This window comes from Phascolarctos cinereus, unplaced genomic scaffold (assembly GCF_003287225.1).
Source record: "Phascolarctos cinereus isolate Bilbo 61053 unplaced genomic scaffold, phaCin_HiC Scaffold_7;HRSCAF=346, whole genome shotgun sequence".
Taxonomy (NCBI): Eukaryota; Metazoa; Chordata; class Mammalia; order Diprotodontia; family Phascolarctidae; genus Phascolarctos; species Phascolarctos cinereus.
Genome location: NW_027556180.1, coordinates 11504615 through 11523066, shown reverse-complemented (window position 1 = coordinate 11523066; position 18452 = coordinate 11504615). Strand labels below are relative to the sequence as shown.

The following is an 18452-nucleotide window of genomic DNA, read 5'->3' as shown; positions in this document are numbered from 1 at the left end:
TCTACCTGTCCCACCCCCACCATCTCCTCTTTACCAGACTGCATAAAACCAGTTCCTTGAAATAATCCTTAAAGTACTAAATAATCCACTTTCCTCACATCTTCATCTTCAACTCCTGGTGTGACATCATCTCCAATCCCCTCAGCCTTGTGGGTTCCTTCCACCGGAAACTTTCCAGATTGTCAATGTGTTTCCTGAATAAAATGTGTTGTCTAGAACTAGATGAAATCCTCTGTGACCTGACTAGGGAATTCTCAAAAGGGCTATTCCCTGCCTTGTTCAGACACTCAGCCTGGGTCTGCTGCACTATCTTGTCGACTGTCTCATCCTCTGGCCGACAGGAATGTGAACTGGACCACCTGAGGCTCTAGGTTCTCTAGACTAGCCACAGCTCTCCCATCATGTATGTGAGCTGTTGAATTTTTAAGCCTAAGGGCAGGACCCCTCTATTCACCTCTATCAAAGTCCATTTTATTTGACTCAGACTTTCATCCTAGGTTGGTAAGATTTTTGCAGGGAACTGACTAGAATGTGTTACTCACTTCCCAGATTTTTGTCATCCACAAATTCAAAAATCAAGCTAGGCATGCCAGGCATGCCTTCATCCGAAGCACTGATGGAGAGATCCCTGGGGCACTGCACTAGAGACTTCTCTCATGTTCCACATCAACCCATTAATCACTATTCTTTGGGTCTGGTCATTCAGCAAGTGGTTTTGAATCCATTAAACTGTCTGGTAGTCTACAAGGAAAGCATGAGAGCCTCTGTCCTACTCTTTGCTCAAACATAGGTGTTTTATATATCCACAGTGCTCACTCAGTCTATAGTTTAATAATAACTGTCCCATTAAAAAATGGAAATGAGGTTCAACTGGCATGACCTGCTCTTGATGAGGGGTCCTGGTGACTTACCACCTGCCTAATAATTCAGTCTAGAATTTTGCCTGAATTGAAGTCAGCCTTAGCAGGCTGTCACTGGAAAACTCTCAACTCTTTTTGTAATTGGGGCGCCATCAGCTCTCTTTGGTTCCCCAAGTCCTCTCCCGCTGTCCGTGATGTTTCAGAGACCCCTGAGAGCTGGGCAGCAGCACGTGCCAGGCCATCCAGGCCTGACCCCTGAGGACATCAAGGCCATCTCTCACCATCTCCTCACATCTTCACCTTCAACTCCCAATTGTTAATAATAACTACAATAGCTGGAATTTATGCAGCACTTTGAGGTTTGCAAAGCACTTCACACTATCACTCCATCCTCACCACAAGCCTGTGAGTCACAAGCTGAGGCTTGGAAGGGTTAAGGGCCACACAGTAATTCAGTGTCTGAGACAAGATTGGAACTTGGGTCTTCCTGACATGGAGCCCAGCACTTTCCAGAACATCCCCTACCTGTGTCATGGGTCATTTTTTTTCTGTCTCCTTGGTAGAAAAAAGGGAGAAAGAGAAGTATCCTTCCTTGTGTCTCTCATCTGTTATCCCCAGGCCCCCCACGCGGTGCTCCCAACCCTGAGCATCTATCACCCACCTCAGCTCCCCCTTGCTGGCAGAGGCCTGTGCCGCACTTTTAGCTTCATTCACAGTTGCCTGTTCTTGCTACGTCTTCTGTCCTCATGCTCGTCTGTTAGACGAGGGCCTCCTGGCCCTCTGGGTCTCCTTCCCTTTGTGTTCTTCCTCGATTCCACGAAACCAGTTCTCCCCAAACCTAGCTAAGATGCATGTCCACTATGCCAGCTTTCCTCAGCGATGTCCCTCTAGATCACTTCTCTGCCAGGCCCCTTTGCAGACACAAAAGCTCCACTGCTGAGCTGCAGCAAGCAGGTTTTCCTGCATTGCTCTGGGGCCTCTTCCACCTGGCAGAGAACCAGAAAAGCCCCATGAAGACCAAAGCTGCTCTTGTAGAATATAACTTCTGGTCCCTTATGATCACAGGGTCCCAACCTCCTGGAGTCCAATGTAAGTATTACAAAACTGAATTTATAAAGTCCTCACACTCAGTGGTCTCTCATCACGTTTCCCCATCAGCACAGATGCAAACAGAAACACTGGGCCAGTCTAGCTATTCAGCTCATTGAAGACCTACAGTGTCCATCACCCCCACCATTCTGGTAGGTGATGGTTCGTCCTGATGGGCTTGGAATGGTGTTCAGGACCATTCATGACTTCGCAGGCCCTTTCACTGATATCAGAAGAGTGGGCCCTTTTCCATCCAATCACTGGGAAATTTTCCAATACAAAATATCCTAATTTCCTAATATCTAAGACCTCTGAGAATGTACAATCCTCTGTTACCTTATTCTATTCAGAGATTGACTGTTTTTATATCTTCATACCCCTCCCCTGTGCCTAGGATGGTACTTTATACAATGTAGGCATTTAGTGAATAACTATTTTTAAATAAATGAAATAATGTATGTAAAGTCTTTGCAAACCTTAAAGCATTAAATAAGTGTGAGCTATCATCATTATCATCATTATCATCATCATCATCATCTTCATCATCATCATATTAGAGGCAGCTGGCAATTTCAATCAGTCAACTAGAATTTATAAAGTGCCTACTGTGTGTCAGGCAGTGTGATCTAGGATAGGCTGGTGGATAAAGATCTGGTCTTGGAGCCAGGAAGACTTCAGCAGACCTAAGGACAGCTGATGGGGGATGCAATGAAGGACATTTTTTAATATCCTTCTTACAATGGTTCAAGTACTAGCTGTGTAACTCGGGGCAAGTCACTTAAACTTACAATGTTCTGGACAATTCTGTAAGACTGTGAATTGGTGAAAAGGTTCCACTTGCCAGTGAAATCACAGGTCCAGTTCCGAGCCCTATTATTTTAACTAATTAATGAGTGAATCAAAGAATAAAGGGGGAGACCTGTTACAGTCTGAGCATCTCACCTGAATATTAAAAGAAAAATTCCCGAATACATTATTCTGAGAGTGAAAAGTTTTCCTGTTTTGTGTTGGCAGCTTCTGTGTGTCTGACCCTCCGTCCCTGTCTGAATGGAGGGAAGTGTATTGATGACTGCATTACTGGGAACCCCTCCTACACCTGCTCCTGCCTTGCAGGCTTCACAGGGAAAAAATGCCACCTGGGTGAGTATTTCTCTGGGATAATGGCGCCACGCGCTGATGCTCTTTGAGGGATGCTGCTGTGATAAACAGCCCAGACCTGGGATACTGGTGGTGGAGGGAATGCCCTCTGCCAATGTGGAGGCAACTTAGATAGTCTTCCAGAAAAGCATCCCCAATCTGACCATTCTGTAAGCTCCAATTTGGGCTGATTTGGTTTTCTTCACCTGAGGCTTCATGTTCTGTCTTTCAGATGTGAATGAGTGTGCCTCCCATCCATGTCAGAATGGAGGGACCTGTACACACAGCGTAAACAGTTTCAGCTGCCAATGCCCCCCAGGCTTCAAAGGGCCCACCTGTGGGACAGGTAAGACACACCATCCAAAAGAAAGCCTACCAGAATCCCTGCCCCTTCAGATTTCAAACACCCCTCCCAAATCAGAGACAAGAGTCACAGGGCTGTCCATATGCCAAGCATCTTGTTGCAGATTCTGTGCACTAGAAAGAACCTCAGAGACCATCTGATTCGATGCGACCCAGGGAGGAATCCTTCTGAAGCACCCAGACAGGTGAAGACCCCCAAAGACAGGGCACCCAGCACCCCTCGAGGCAGCTTATGCTCCTCCTGGACAGCTTGTAGAGTCGCAAGCTTTTCCTGGCATCAAGCCCAATTCAGTTCCTTTGCTCTTCTACCTGTCTCCACTCTGTAATTAGGACACAGATGGACGGATTCCTGGCTGAGCCCCACAGGATCCAGGCTTCACACTCAGAGCCTCTGCTCTAGGGACTTGTTCAGTTTCCTCTTTTGTTTATGTTTTAAACATTATCCTTCTGGTATCCCTATGAGTAGGTGAGACAACGATCATGAGCCCAACTTCACAGATGAGGAAACTGAGGCACAGAGAGTTGATGCGCAAGAGAGAGAGCAACATGATGTTTCCATGGCAGAGCCCAGATTTCCTAAATGCTTGGTCAGCGTCTTGATCTGTGAACATGCTGGTGTCTTATAAATGCAGCCTCAGCAGAAAAAGGCAACTGCCCACCCTCCATCCCAGGAGGCTGACCCTGAAGCTGTCCTCCCTCCTAGCCCCAGGACACTGGAGGCGGCCTAGACCCCCACCGGGGTGGTGACACCCTCTCTCACCACTGCTTGCCAGGTTTCTTTCCTTTCTCTGGGCCTCGGTTTTCTCACCTATAAAATGAGGAGGTTAGATGAGATGACCTCTGAGCTTCCTCCTGGCTCTAAGTCTCTGCTTCCCCAATCCTCTGATCTCTGCTCCCGCGGGGAATGCTGAGCTCCTAAGCCCACCTCCTCTCAGCCACCCAAGCCTCTGTCATCCATTAATCCTGCTCAGGCGACACCACCTACCCAAAGGGAAGCTTCATTTTGGACTCTCCATCTCCCACAGAAAGTTAGACCTGGATTGTCTCTACCACACAGCAGAGTGTCTGCCAGGAGCAGATGGCTGGTGGAACCCATCCCATGGTTCAGAACAATTCTTCTAGACTAAAGGGATCCCTGAGGCTTCTCAGGACAGGCCTGTCTGTCAGCAAGCAATCATCAAAGCTACGGAAAAGCCTCCCTTGGGGAGCTGATGGACTATAAACCAGAGGCTGGGGTCAGGAACCCGGCTCCAAGATCCAGAGAAACAGATAGAAACTGAGAATCGCAGTGGGGGAGAGGGGTCAGGGGCCGGGGAGGCCACTACCAAGGAAGACCATGCCTGGAGGGCTGCTTGTTAGAAACAATGACGGCCACACCCTGGGCCATGGGCTCCTCGTTGTCAGGCCCCATTGCACAAATGACACTGATGCTTTCAAAGCTGGGAAGGGAAGGAACACTGAGGCCAGACAACTACCAAAGATGACATGGGTATTGAGACTGAAATCTAAGCCCAGCACTCTTTCCAGGCTCTTTACAAAGTTAGCCTTGGGAGGGCAGCTAGGTAGCACAGTAGATAGAGCTCCAGCCTTGGAGTCAGGAGGACCTGAGTTCAAATCTACCCTCAGATACTTGACACTAGCTGTGTGACCCTGGGCAAGTCACTTATCCCCACTGCCTCACCCCCCCCCAAAAAAAAGTTAGCCTTGGGAATCTTGGAGGATCTCTGTTTGACTCTGGCTTGACTGTAGTCCCAGAAAATCATGGGCTTCTTTCTCATGGGGCCATTTGTCCTGTCCTGTGGGCAGATCATAGAACCTCAGAGCGGGAAGAGACCCTGGGGCCATCAGTCCCACCCAGAACAAAAGCCTCCCCGTACAACCCCATGGCAGTGCCCTCAGCCCCCAGCCCACTGTCCTCTGAATACCTCTAATTTCCTTACATCAAGCCACCATCTGCCTCAGCTGCACCCACTGCACCCAGTTCTGCCCTTTGGGACCAGGCTGAACAACCCTAATCCTCCTTCTTTGAGAATGTGTGCTGGGCCTGTAGTAAAAAAGCCCTGGGTTTGAATCCTGCCTGCAACACTTACTAGCTGTCTATACAAGTCATTAAGGCTGTTTCTTCACAGGTAAAGTGGGTTTGACAAGCACTTCTGGCTTCACAGTGTTCTTGTGAGGCTCAAATTGGATAATGCATGTAAAACCCTTTGCAAACTTTGAAGTGTGATAGAAATGGCAGCTATGCAGTTTCCCTACTATCTCAGAGAATAATTATGTTAATAATAAAAACAATAATAGTTAGCATTTATAGCATGCTTTAAGGTCTGCAAAGCTCTTTACAAATATTATCTCATTTATTGTATATGTATAATCTATATCTGATTGCTTATAGTTGGGGTGGGGGAGGGGAGGGAAGGAGGGAGGGATAGAATTTGGAACTCTAAATTTAAAAACAATAATTGTTTAAAAATTATTTTAACATGTAATTGAGAGGGAAAATAAAATATATTAACTTTTTTAAATGTATCATCTCATTTAAACCTCACAACAACCCTGTAGGTAGGTATTGTAGGTAAGTAGGTAGGTATTGTCATTTTACAGATGAGGAATCTGAGGCAGACCAAAGTGAACTGACTTGCCCAGGGTCACAACGTTAATAGGTGTCTGAAGCAGGATTTAAGCTCAAGTGTTCCCGACTTCAAGCCTATCACTCTCTCTACAGAGCTTGAAGCCTCCCCCACCCCCATTTCTCTTTCTACATTCTCTCGATAATTACCTCTGCACAGATGACTCCCAAATATCTCTCTCCAACCCTGACCTTGCGCCCACGTTCCAGATCTGTATTTCTGTCTAATAGAAATCTTTTCATTTAATTGCAAAGGGATGTCATGTAACTACTGTGTTTATGTCTCCCTTGTTCAGTGGAATCCCCATGTGACACCAAGGACTGTCAGAATGGTGGAGAATGCCAGGCTGGAAATGGGACTGCAGAGTGTGTGTGCCAGTCAGGGTACACAGGAGAAAACTGTGAAATCGGTAAGAAGCCAGGCAGGCAATTTTTACAAGGAGCAGAGTGGCATTGAGGAGAGTGCTGGTATTGAATTCTGGATTCAAATCCCATCCCTGACATCTGCTCACTGTGTGGCCCTGAGCAAGTCACCTACTCTCTGAGTTTTAGTTTCCTCATCTGAAAAATGAGTGTGATCCTATCTGCCCTAATGGCCTCCCACCAGAAGACTAACTCACTCACGCCATCTGTGATTCCTCCCCCACAGATATAAATGAATGTGACTCTGACCCATGCATGAATGGGGGGAAATGTGTGGACCTGGTGGCTAACTACACCTGCCTGTGTTCAGAGCCCTTCCTTGGCCCTCGCTGTGAGTTAGGTAAGAAGTCTCCCTCCACGTGTGACAGCCCCTGTCACATCTCAGCCCCTCAGTTCATCTCATTTCGCTCTTCACTGGCTCTGCCTATTCCTCACTTTCTTCCACCCAAGCCCAGGCCTGCCTCCGGTGCCCTTCCGCTCTGCTGACACTGCCTGGCTCTGCTTTTCCATTCTGTCTAGATCAGTCATCCTGTGAAGATCGGAGCTGCAGAGACAGGCAGACTTGCAATTACATCCGCCCAGGGCGCTACATCTGCACGTGTTCTCCTGGCTACTATGGGAACAACTGTCAGTATGGTAAGCAGCTGGGGTGGCCCATCTCCCTGACTCACGACATTCAGATGGACCACCCCCTGGGGTGGCGTGGGGGTTAGAAGGCAGAGTATAATGGCTTCTTGGGAAACAGGAGCAGCCATCCACCTGTGGAACTTCTGACTGCCCACATGCTTTCCAAAGAGAATGAAGAACAGAGGCATGTATACAGCAAGCCACGGACATGCAGCGGGGAGGCCCACGAAGTCAGTTTCAAGTCGTGGCAGAAAGAAGAAGGAGAATCCCCACGTGGTCACTGACCACTGCAAAAAGGCAATGAGAAAAAATATCGGTAACTACCCACCCCATGCATATTTTCCCAACTCAAGGAAATCTTTATGAAAATAATCTACACACACACACACACACACACAAAAAAAGTAATCCTTGACGAAGGCATTTCGCAAACCATATTCCAGTTGAATGAAAGGTTCAGAGAACAAGGGAGTCCTCTACAGTTAACATTTAAGAAAAAGAAAAGCAGTCAACTCAGGAGAACAAGCATTGCTTTAAAAACCCTCTTCCAAGAAGCTACTTTTGAGATGCCTTGAAAGATGGAACATACTTAGCAAGGCACAAACAGGGAGGGAGTTGAATGACCACCCTGTCAAGGCAGATATCCAGATCAGAGCCAAAATCAAACAGGGATTTCCTACGGATGGACAGTCCATGGCTCCTATGGATGGACAGGATGATCCTGGTTGCACATGGCACCATCCTGATTGTATGAGGCCCCACAACAATGCGGGGTCACCTAAAAGAGAACTAGAGTCACGATATTTTGGTCTAATCAACCATATGGGAAAAAAATCAAAGGGATAAAGAATGACTATTGTCCAAACCACGCTTGGCAGCTGGCTAGAAGGCCCACAGAAGCGGTCCATGAGTACGTGTATCTTGGACAAGCACTGCAGATGGACAATGAACTGAGCCCAAAATTAAAAGAGGAAAGAGGGGAAGCTGACTCACCTCTGGGAGTTTTTAATGGCCCCAAAGTTCTCCCCCAACAAAGGCCTGCTCATCTTTTCAGCACCAACATTCTTCTAATGGCAGTATAGTGCTGCTGGTCATTCAATACTGTTGTCCAAAGGACAGTAGAGGGATTCGTGGTGGGTGTGACAAGGCTAAGGCTTATTAACAACAAAGAGATGAATGGGAGAAAAGATGCCAAAGACACCACCAAGGAGACAAAGGATGGGAAAAAAAGAGAGGGGCCAGTCGTGAAGCAAGAGAAAGGGATGGCAAGTAGCATGTGAAGGCTCCGTTGGTGCCCACATCATGTCTGGCATCCAGACATGCCCCCAGTATGTAAGCAGACCACATGCAGGGGATTTATTGGAAGATATGGCCAAGAATTCTACTGAATGAGAAGGTGGGGATGAGTTGCACTGGCTGTATTTAGGGGAGCCACCTTACTGATGGTATCACATACCCCTGAAATGCCAAAGTAAATACAGAAGTCTACACCTGGATTCCAAAGCATCTCTATATTCCACAACCTGGAGTCCCATACGGAGTCTCTTATGACTCTACATCATAACTATCACCTCACCACGTGGCTCTGCCTTGTGAAATGGCCGGGCATGTCCACCAAATATTCTGGTCTTCAGCAAGATCTTGGCTAAAGGACTAGAGCCTGGGAAGAGGAACTGTCTGGTGGGAACCTTGGGAATCAGGATCAGAAGCATTTTTGTACAGTGAAGAGAGAAGATCAAGGGAGAGCCAAGGGTGTCTGGGGCACAGCGAGGCATGGCTGAGTTCATCTGGACAGTGGCACTCATCAAAGGGCGATTAAGTAAAGAGACCATTTCCAGTCAATGGACTTCCTTCCCTGCTTCCTACTGCTGATAAAGTGGTCACTGCACATGGGAGTTATTTTTAAACCATAACAGAGCATCTCCATGGGAACGACATACTGAGAACCATCACTGACCCTGAGCTGTTGCTACACAGGGAGCTGTCTTCTCCTCAGCAGTGTGGGGCTTGCCCCCAGACCCCACCTCCTCCACAAAGTCTCACAGTAACAGCCCATGCTGCAATATTTCAAGGGACGGCAACTCCGGGTGCGCACCCTCTCCTCTATCTCCCCCACAGAGCCCAGCTCCTCTAGGGCCCAGAGGATCTTCCTGAGCGGCTGGAGCCAGCCTGGGGGGGGAGCCTCTCCAGGCCTGAGCTCTGTCAGTCCTCAGACATCAAGACCCTAGGCTCGCCCCCAGACCACAATGAGGCACCCCAAGGCACAGCAAGAAGAGCTGTCCAGAGGTCCGGCTTCTGGAGCCCCCTGCTCTCCTCACCCTGGGAGGTGGTTGGGAAGCATCAGCTAAGAGAATGGAGCTGCAGAAAGTGTCTGTGGTCAGAGAGAGAGGAAGAGTCTTCCACCATCTTAACGCGTCCCAGCATGAGCAGGCCGAACGACTCACTTCCATCAGAGGGGGAAGATGAGGCACCAGGAACGCAAGGAGTTGTGTGATGTTCACTGGCGGCAGCAAGGCACAGAGCAGACCAAGCCAGGTGTACTACTTAGTCATTCATAAATATCTCAGAATCAGCGTCAGGGGTTCTCAACAATTCTGTGTCAGGAACCCCACTGGCAGTCTGGGGAAGCCTAGGGACCCCTTTCTCAGAATAATTCCTTTCAGAAATGTTAGATTTCAGCTAGAAGTTTTTGAAAATGAAGAAGCCATTTTCCGCCCATCCAAATTCACAGATCCCAAGTGAAGAACCCCTGACCTAGGTAACATTTCCCTCTCTAAGAGTTTCACAGTGCACAGCAATCCAACTGAAGTGAATTAAATCTTCCTGGCCACTCTGAGTCATTTAGAATAGCCGTCAGTAGGTGCCTAATGGTGTCCATGTAGGGTAATGAGAACAAATGAGCCAGGGTGGCCAGACTAGAACAGCTCGGAGCATCCAAGATCCAGACCTGGAAGAGATCTTAGAGGCCATCTGGTCCAACCCCTTCATTTTACAGATGGGGATACTGAAGCCTGTGGAACATGAGTGACTTACTGAAGTCTGCTCAGCTAGCTTGTCTCAAAAGCGAGATTTGAACTCGAGTTCCAAAGCCAGTGTTCCTTCTGCTGAATCACATCATAATCCTCGATGACAGGGAGGCCCAGCCGGGAAATGCTGGTGACTAAGGGCTGGGGATCAGCACTGAGACCAAGAGGCAGGAGCCAGAGAGGAGATGTCACCGCGGGCCTGTCTACCCGATTGGTCAGGCAGCTGCATCTCAGAGCCTGGGGAAGCACTGAGAGAAGACAAGAGAAGTGCCAAGCTTGGTCCATGCCTTTGGCATGAAATGCCGCACAGCTCCTTCCTGGGCCACTGGCAGGTGACAGACAGCAGGCCCAGGGAACCTCTAAAAGTATGGCTACTAGTGACCCAGCCCAAGCCAAGGCAGGGCAGCTGCCCTGGAGCTTGTCACCGCTTCCAGAAGCTACAGGACTGACCATGGCATAACCCGTGCTTGCCTCCCTTGCTAGTTCAACTCCTCCCTACTAAAAAATGGATGGTTTTAACCTGAGCCTTGATACACGGGGAGGAGGAGGAGGGTCAGCACGGCACTGGGGAAGGAACTGGATTCAAATCCCATATCTGCTTTTTCTCCTCTGTGTAATGTCAGTCCCTTCCTCTGGCCCTCAGTTTCTTCACCCGTCAAGTGAGGGAACTGGATGAGGTGATGTCTAAGCTCTCTCTCCTGGCCTTATTTAGGGAGCTAGGTGGGCAAAGTGTGAGGCTTACAGTCAGGAAGACCCAAGTTCAAGTTCTGCCTCAGATACCTAGTAGCTGTGTGATCTTGGACAAGCCAGTAGACATCTGTCTGCCTCAGTTTCCTCACTTGTAAAATAGGGATAGTACTAGCGTCTACCTCAAAAATTGTCATGAGGACCAAGCAAAATAACATGTTTTAAGCATTTTGCAAAATTTTAAACATTACACAAATGTTAGCTGTTGTTGTTATTACTCCCTCTCTACTTTCTGTTCCGGTCCAATGGGCCTGCTCATTCTCCCGCCTCTATGCACCCCTCATTGCCTCTGCCTCCTGGAATCTCTAGCCCCTTTCAAAGTACAGCCCAACAGCCATCTTCTACAGAAGGGCAGTCAGCACTCAAAATGACCTTGTGTAGTTTTGTGCACTTTGTGTATTTACTTCCCTGTTTCCATGGGTTCCCCTTCAGTAGAAGGCAAGCTCTCTGAGACAGACTGTTTTAACTTTTTTCTCTGTGTCCCTAGAGCCTAACCCAGTGCCTTAAATACAACAGGTGTTTAACGAGTGTTTGCTGAATTAAGCTCCATTCCAACCGGAAATCTCTGATTTTAGGCCTTATCAGAGCTAGATCTTTGACTGCTTTTAAACAAAACAAGAGATGATTGAAATAAACAGAGACAAGCTATCTTCAACGTCTACTATGCTGAGTACTTTGGGGCACAGGGAGACGCAGAACACGCGGTCCCGGCCTTTCAAGGGCCACACAGTATAGCTGGGGAGACAAAATGTATGCCCATGAAAAGCAAACTAACAAGACAATCCCAGCCTCTCCCTTCATGAGCCCTCTCCCCGGCCCCCCTGTGATTCACTGTGATGTCTTCCTGCAGGAGGCCCCAGAATCCCAAGTGCCTGTCTCTCCAACCCATGCCAGAACGAGGGCACCTGCCTGGAGACAGACCAGGGCTACCTCTGCGAGTGTCCAGATGGACACACAGGCTCCGACTGTGCAGAAAGTAAGCACGACATCGGTTCTAACCAGAGCCTCCCAGGTGCTGACACCCTCCATGGCATACAGCGCGGCAGTCAGAGCGACGCTCTAGCTAGACACCGAGAAATAGCCAGGGTCATTCTGAGTGAATGATTCTGATCTCCACCTGCTCCCACTGCCAGGACACTGGTCAGTTTGCTCAACAGTCGCCTCACCGGTTCTTCAACGAGGAAGGGTCAATGGAATAGGCATGTGTTTACACAGGGTGGTGTGTGGGATGGAAGGAAAGAATCACTCAGGTCGTGACAAAGGCAACATCACTAGTCATTCATCTCTTCCCCCTTCACTCCCCTCTTGCCCACACACAACAATGAGAGGAAGGTGGCTGAGTCTTTCAGAAAGAAACTTGGCATTCCCACATCCAGGCAGCCAGGGAGGTAAGCAGCAGCTACTGTCTAGCTGAAAAGAACAGTTTTTTTCACCCTCTGATGCTGCCTATAGATAGAGTTTAAAACCAAGGAGAGCCCAGGCTTCCGGGCTGTGTCAGACCTTGGAACGAGGGCAAGTTGGAGGGGCCGAGGGGACTTCGCAGCGACATCGTTCTGGGGAGTCTGATCATGCCTGTGTGTCCCTGTGCTGTACAGGTTCCTGGGAAAAGTCTCATGAATTAATTTGGACTGTGAACTGCCCGAGGTCTCAGACAGACTTGGCAACAGTCATGTGAGGGCACTGGCTTCCCGACAGCACCTTCTGAGCACTCTGTGTTCCCCTGGCACACCTGCATCTCAAGTCCCAGGATTCTGGCAGCCAGGAGGATAGGACCCTAACCCTCTGGCTCCTTTCTTCTTTTTCTGGAACTTTTGTTGATGTCATTCATTTTCCGCATCTCCCAGAAAGCTATCCCATCTACAAAAAAACATTTTTTTAGAGAAAAAGAGGACGATTCAGCAAAACTGACCAATCTACCAAAAATTCTGAAACCATAAGCAGTGTTGCCTGCCCATGGATCTCCCAATGGCAGAGCAGTGGGTTGCAGGTGTTTTCTCCTTTCTCTTCTTTGGGGCCATGCTTGGTATTTTTATAATTGTGCATCTCTGCCTTTGGATTTTCTTGTGGGTTTTCTATTTGCACGTCCGATGCTGTCGTTACCATTTATCTGGTTTTCTTGCTTCTGCATCGGCTCAGCACCTCTCCCCGGGCTTCTCGGGTTCCGTCCCACTCATCATTTCCTGCTGGCACCGATATTCCATCAGATTCTTCTGCAGCAGTCAATCGAGCCCTTCCCCCAGTCAATGGCAGCTACCTTGTTTCCAGGTCTTTGCCACCACAAAAAATGCTGCTACAAATATCTCCATGTCTCAGGGTCTTTTCGTCTTCTCAAGGTGTCTTTGTTTCTTGGTCGATTACAGAGCTCCCAGAAGACTGTGAATGCCGGAATGGGGGGAGATGCCTCGATGGAAACTTCACCCTCTGCCACTGCCCCCCGGGATATTTTGGAATCCTTTGTGAATTTGGTACGGACCACAGGAGGAAAACATCTCTTTTTTTACTGCCCTCACAACAAAACTCCCTGCCCCCGTCCAAAGACCACGCAGCAATGCTCCTGACTGCCCGCTGGCCCTGCCCACGCTGCTCCTCTTCCATTCCCCCATGAACTGCTGCTTCCCCCTTGGGGATGCATCTGCAACTTGATTTAGCAACCCTTACTTACTGGGTCATCTTCAGTGAAAAGCACTTCTTTAGTGAGACAGGACTCCCTGGTCCCTTAACATACACAGCTGTTGATGAGCCAGTCATTTAAAGTCCCTGGGCCTCAGTTTCCTCAATGATGCTAAAAAGGGGGTAGCAGAGGGAGGGGGGGAGAGACAGGAAGAGAGGAAGAGACAGAGACAGAGACAGAGACAGAGACAAAGACAGAGACAGAGACAGAGACAGAGAGATCCACAGTAGCCAAACTCCTCACAGCCAGCAGGGGAAGGTGCCTGGGTAGTTTTCTCACTTCTCTACCCCAGGACAACTCGATGGTAAAGGTGAGGGCTGTGGTTTCACAGGGAGGAGCACATTCTCACTGAAAGGAATCTGACTGGCCCACCATCTTTGTTGCTACAAGCAAGGAATGGGTCAGTGGAACTCCCAGGGTACAATCAAGCCGTATGGAAGGTTCCAAAGTGGCCAGGGCAGGAGAACCAAGGGAGGAGAATGTCTAAAGCACAGACAGTCCATCACAAGAGAGGCTGATCCAGGCTGTCTTGTATACAGCAGGCATTTAACAAATTCTTGTCGAGTCTAACTGGATTCTGAAAACAAAAACAAAAAACAAACCTCAAGTCATTTTGACTTGTACACCATCGCCCAGAAAAATGCAGGCAGGTACGGATACACAGATTTTCCTTTGGGCCTAAACAATCGTGCTTAGAGACCAAGTGAAGAGAGCAGGAAGCCCCTGTGGTTAGCATGACGGACAACCCACGATTCACATGTACCTGTGCTGAGTTAGTTTCGATTGTTAGGCATGGGGTGTGCCTGCCCACTTGAATCTGGGTGCCTGGCGGGGCGGGGGGGGCGGGGCCTCTTCTTTGTCCCTGCAGAAGTCACCGCCACCCCGTGCAATGTGAACAGCCAGTGTCCTGACGGCGGTTACTGCATGGAGTACGGCGGGAGCTACCTCTGCGTGTGCCACACCGACTACACCACCAACCACTGTGAGTGGGGCTGGGGCACTGGGGGAGAGAGGCACGGGAGGAACGAAAGAAAGGCGAGGGCCGCCTCTGAATGGCAGAGCGACTGAAGGAAAGGCTCCTCAGAATCCGGGTCATATAACCAGTGGGAAGGAAAAGGCGTCCTGGCTTCGTTCCAATGCTAACCAGCTGTGTGACCTTGGCTAAGTCACTTAAGCTCTCTAGGCCTCAGTTTCCCCACCTGTAAAATGAGAGGGCTGGACTCGACCGCCTCTAAGGTCCCTCACCTCTCCACTATTTCTACCTGAAGACCTAGGAAGGAGAGGGAATGGATCTGGGTACAAACCAAGAATGAAAACTATTCAGGAAAAAAAAACGGGCAGGTTTGGGAATGCTGGGTACCCCGGATCAGAAGGCGTCTCGATATACACACACTTGGGAGATAAGGGGTGCACCCCCTCAGCTGCCTGCCATCCTCTCAGGAAGGCTGTGTAAGGAAACGTGTTTGACCAGCTGGGGTCTCCCCTTCCCCAGCTCTGCCCTCTCCCTGCGACTCAGATCCCTGCCTCAATGGGGGCTCCTGCAATGCCCATGACGACTCCTACACCTGCGAGTGCCCACGAGGCTTCCTCGGCAAGCACTGTGAGAAAGGTATGGCCGCCAGGCTCGCCGTCCCTCCAGACTGCCCCCTTTACGCTGCTACCAGACAGGTTCGGTGATGTGATAAAGGGCAGAGCGCTGACCATCCGTGTGACCCCAGGGAAGTCAGCTGAGCCCTGTGACCCTCAATGTCCTCAGAGCACTGGCTCTGGGCTTAGAGGATCTGGATTCTGATCCCACCACCTGTGTGACCACAGCCAAGTAGCTTCAAGGCTCTCCTCCTCATCTATTTAAGACAAGGGCCACCCAAAGCACTATCTATCACAAGAGAGCCGCGTCAGTCCAACTGCAGGCCCTAGGAATTCTCCAGGAACCCCCAGCACCGCCACGGTCACCCCAGGGCTTGGCCCAGGTTCAAAAAAGACCCGCCAGCTGCTCCCTCCATTGGCCTCCCAAAGATTTACAAAGATGAGGGAGAGAGGAAACAGGTCTGCATTAGCTGTCAGTGACTTCGAGGCAGCAATGGAGCCCTTCCCCAGAGTCGTAACAATACTTTTCATGCCTGGGGCAAGCTTCACAAACTATGCCCCAGGGATATAGCATAAGGAGTGAATCATATAAACAAGACAAATTCTGCAGGGGCATCTTCTGAATGCCACTGGAAGCAAAGTCCAGACCCTAGCTACTCCCAAGGTAGCCATGAATTCAGGTGGGAAATGTCCTCCCCAAGAAAGAGCCTCTGGTTGAGGTCAGGGTTCTTAAATCAAAAACAATCCCAAGCCTAGAGACAGGGAGCACTTCACAGGTGGTGGGCCTGGCTCTTCCTCTCTCTTCTCTTTCCTCAGTAAGGCCGAGACTGTGCAGCTCCGGGCCCTGCCGGAACGGCGGGACCTGCAAGGAGTCCAACGGGGAATACCGATGCAGCTGCCCCTATCGGTTCACAGGGAAGCACTGTGAGATAGGTAAGGCCCGCACATCAGAGGCCAGCACATGAAGGTCAAGGTTGGGAAGGCACAGGGGGCCAGAGCACAGACCCAGAGGCCAGCAGCTGCTGACTCCTCTTGGTTACGTGCTACGTTCTGTTTTCAGGAAAGCCAGACTCTTGTGCCTCTGGCCCTTGTCAGAACGGAGGGACCTGCTTCCATTACATTGGCAAATACAAGTGCGACTGTCCACCAGGGTATTCCGGGCGGCACTGTGAAATAGGTAAGGGATGTGAAGCCAGTTGCAGGTGGCCAGCGTGCTCAGTGAGCACCCTAGACTTGAAGCTAACTTCTTCTCTAGGTAGGGGCAGGGCTCCAGTAGGCTCACGGGGGACCCCACCATTTCTCATTTGACACTAGGCTTTGTAGATCATACCCAGGCTACTTAGCGATTGGAGTTTTAGATCCCAGAAACAACAACTCATAGAACCTCAGATTCAGAGAACGCTTGTATGCCATGGCCCACATCCAGCTGACTCGAGTTCCAAAGGCCTGTGGATGGAAGAGTTTTATGAGGAAGGCCACATGACTAGGTCCAGGCAGCTCTAGTGACGCCTGTTTGACCACTCACCACCTCCATAGTGTGTCTCCAGAAAGATACTAGACCCGTATTCAGGAAGGATGTGAAGGCAGGGGGAAGTTCCTCTCCGAAGCAGAGAATCACAGGATCTCACAAAGAGAAGGTCACTGCCTGCCTGAGGCCCGGATTCCTTCTTCAGCCTCCCTGGCAAGTGGTCAGTCATCCTCGGATTGAACACCTCCAGTGACGGGAACTCCACAGAGCACTATATTCCATTTGGGGAGAGCTCATTGTAAGGAAGGGCTTCCTCAAATCCAGCCTCGGTCTGCCTGTCTGCAATGTCACTGCTGTCAGGAGGCCTAGCCCCTCCTCCACGTCCTCCACGTCCACTTGACAAGTACTTAGTAAGCACCTGCTGTGTACCAGCATTGTGCTAGGTATCGTGGGGATGATGACAAAGGACAAAATGGCCCCGCCTTCCACGGGTAATCATCGACTGGAGGAAAACAGTGTGGATTCCAAAAAGCAAACACAAAACACACAATGTTGATACCGAGTAACTTCTGGGTGGAGGAGTCTAGCAACGGGGGGCATCTGTCATGACGGTCTTCCTGTGGAAAATGGTATTTGAGTGGAGCCTTAAAGGAAGCTAGGGAGTCTGAGATGGAGGTGAGGAGGGAGAGTGTTCCAGACGTGGGAGACAGCCTGGGCAAAGGCATGGTGATGAGAGATGAAATGCCATGCCGAGAAACAACAAACTGGCTGGCTCAGATGGAAAATATTACATGTGAAGAGTAATTTTAAGCCAGAGCCAGACTGTGAATGGCCTTAAAAGCCAACTAGGAGCTTGTCTTTTCTCCTCGAGGCAAGAGGGAATTTGGAGAGTCGTGTTCTCCCCAAGCCTTATTTTCTTCAGATGAAACATCTCATCTCCAGGTCTTTCCACTGATGATCCACATATCACGCGGTTTCAAGACCCTTCACCACCCTGGTCACCACCCTCTAAACATTTGTCAATGTCTCTCTTACACTATGGGGCCCAGAAGTGAACCCCTGCTCCAGATGTGCTCTGGTCTGACCAGGGCACAGCAAAGCGGGCCGATGACTTGCATCACTGCAAGTCACACAGCCTAACATCACAATCTACCCTTCGGCTGCAAGCCTCTTCAGCTCGCAGTCACCTACGATGATTTTTTTGGCCCCCAGAGCAGGACTCCCAATTTATCCCGATCATATTCAGCTTGTTATTCCAGCCAGATACATTTTTGGATCCCGCTTCTGTTGTCCAGAATCTCTTCCTCCCTCCTTTGTGTCATCCACCAATTGGACAAGCCATTTGTGTCCTTATCCAGGTCACTGATAGGAAGAGTTAGAGAAGGCAAAGAGCAGAATTCTGCACTCTGAAAGTTTAGCTACATTTTCCAGCTATGGAAGCCGTCACCATACCAAGGTCCTTGGATAGCTTCCATCACAGATTCACATACAACAGAGTGGACCCAGCCTAGCTACTGCTATGTCACCAAGTTGCATCCTCTGACATTGGGTTTTGCCACAATCCCCAAGGTCCATTTCAGAGTATGGCCCACAAGGATCATGACTGAGGCCATTTAGATGGAGGTCTGGGTGGGTTCCATGTCCTTTCTGGCTATCCCTTTCCAGCTCCCTCTCCTTGCTTTATGAGCCCCTGCGAAAATGGTGCCACCTGCAACGATCTTGGCAAAGACTACATCTGCCGCTGCCGTGCTGGGTACACTGGGAAACGCTGCCAGTCAGGTAAGGTCCCAACAATGAATTATGCATTTGCTACATGCCAGGCATTGTG

At 49.6% G+C, this 18452-nt stretch overlaps 1 protein-coding gene across 1 annotated transcript in view; it reads left to right on the top strand.

Annotated features, from left to right (window-relative positions):
* The window catches only part of SNED1 (sushi, nidogen and EGF like domains 1), a 101541-nt gene that overhangs the window by 50255 nt on the left and 32834 nt on the right, over nt 1-18452 (top strand). The window contains 12 exon segments of the mRNA XM_020988987.2: nt 2964-3089; nt 3319-3432; nt 6372-6485; nt 6725-6838; nt 7018-7134; nt 11749-11874; nt 13259-13363; nt 14438-14551; nt 15062-15178; nt 15973-16089; nt 16217-16333; nt 18290-18403. Of these exon segments, the coding sequence (XP_020844646.1) occupies nt 2964-3089; nt 3319-3432; nt 6372-6485; nt 6725-6838; nt 7018-7134; nt 11749-11874; nt 13259-13363; nt 14438-14551; nt 15062-15178; nt 15973-16089; nt 16217-16333; nt 18290-18403 (1395 nt within the window).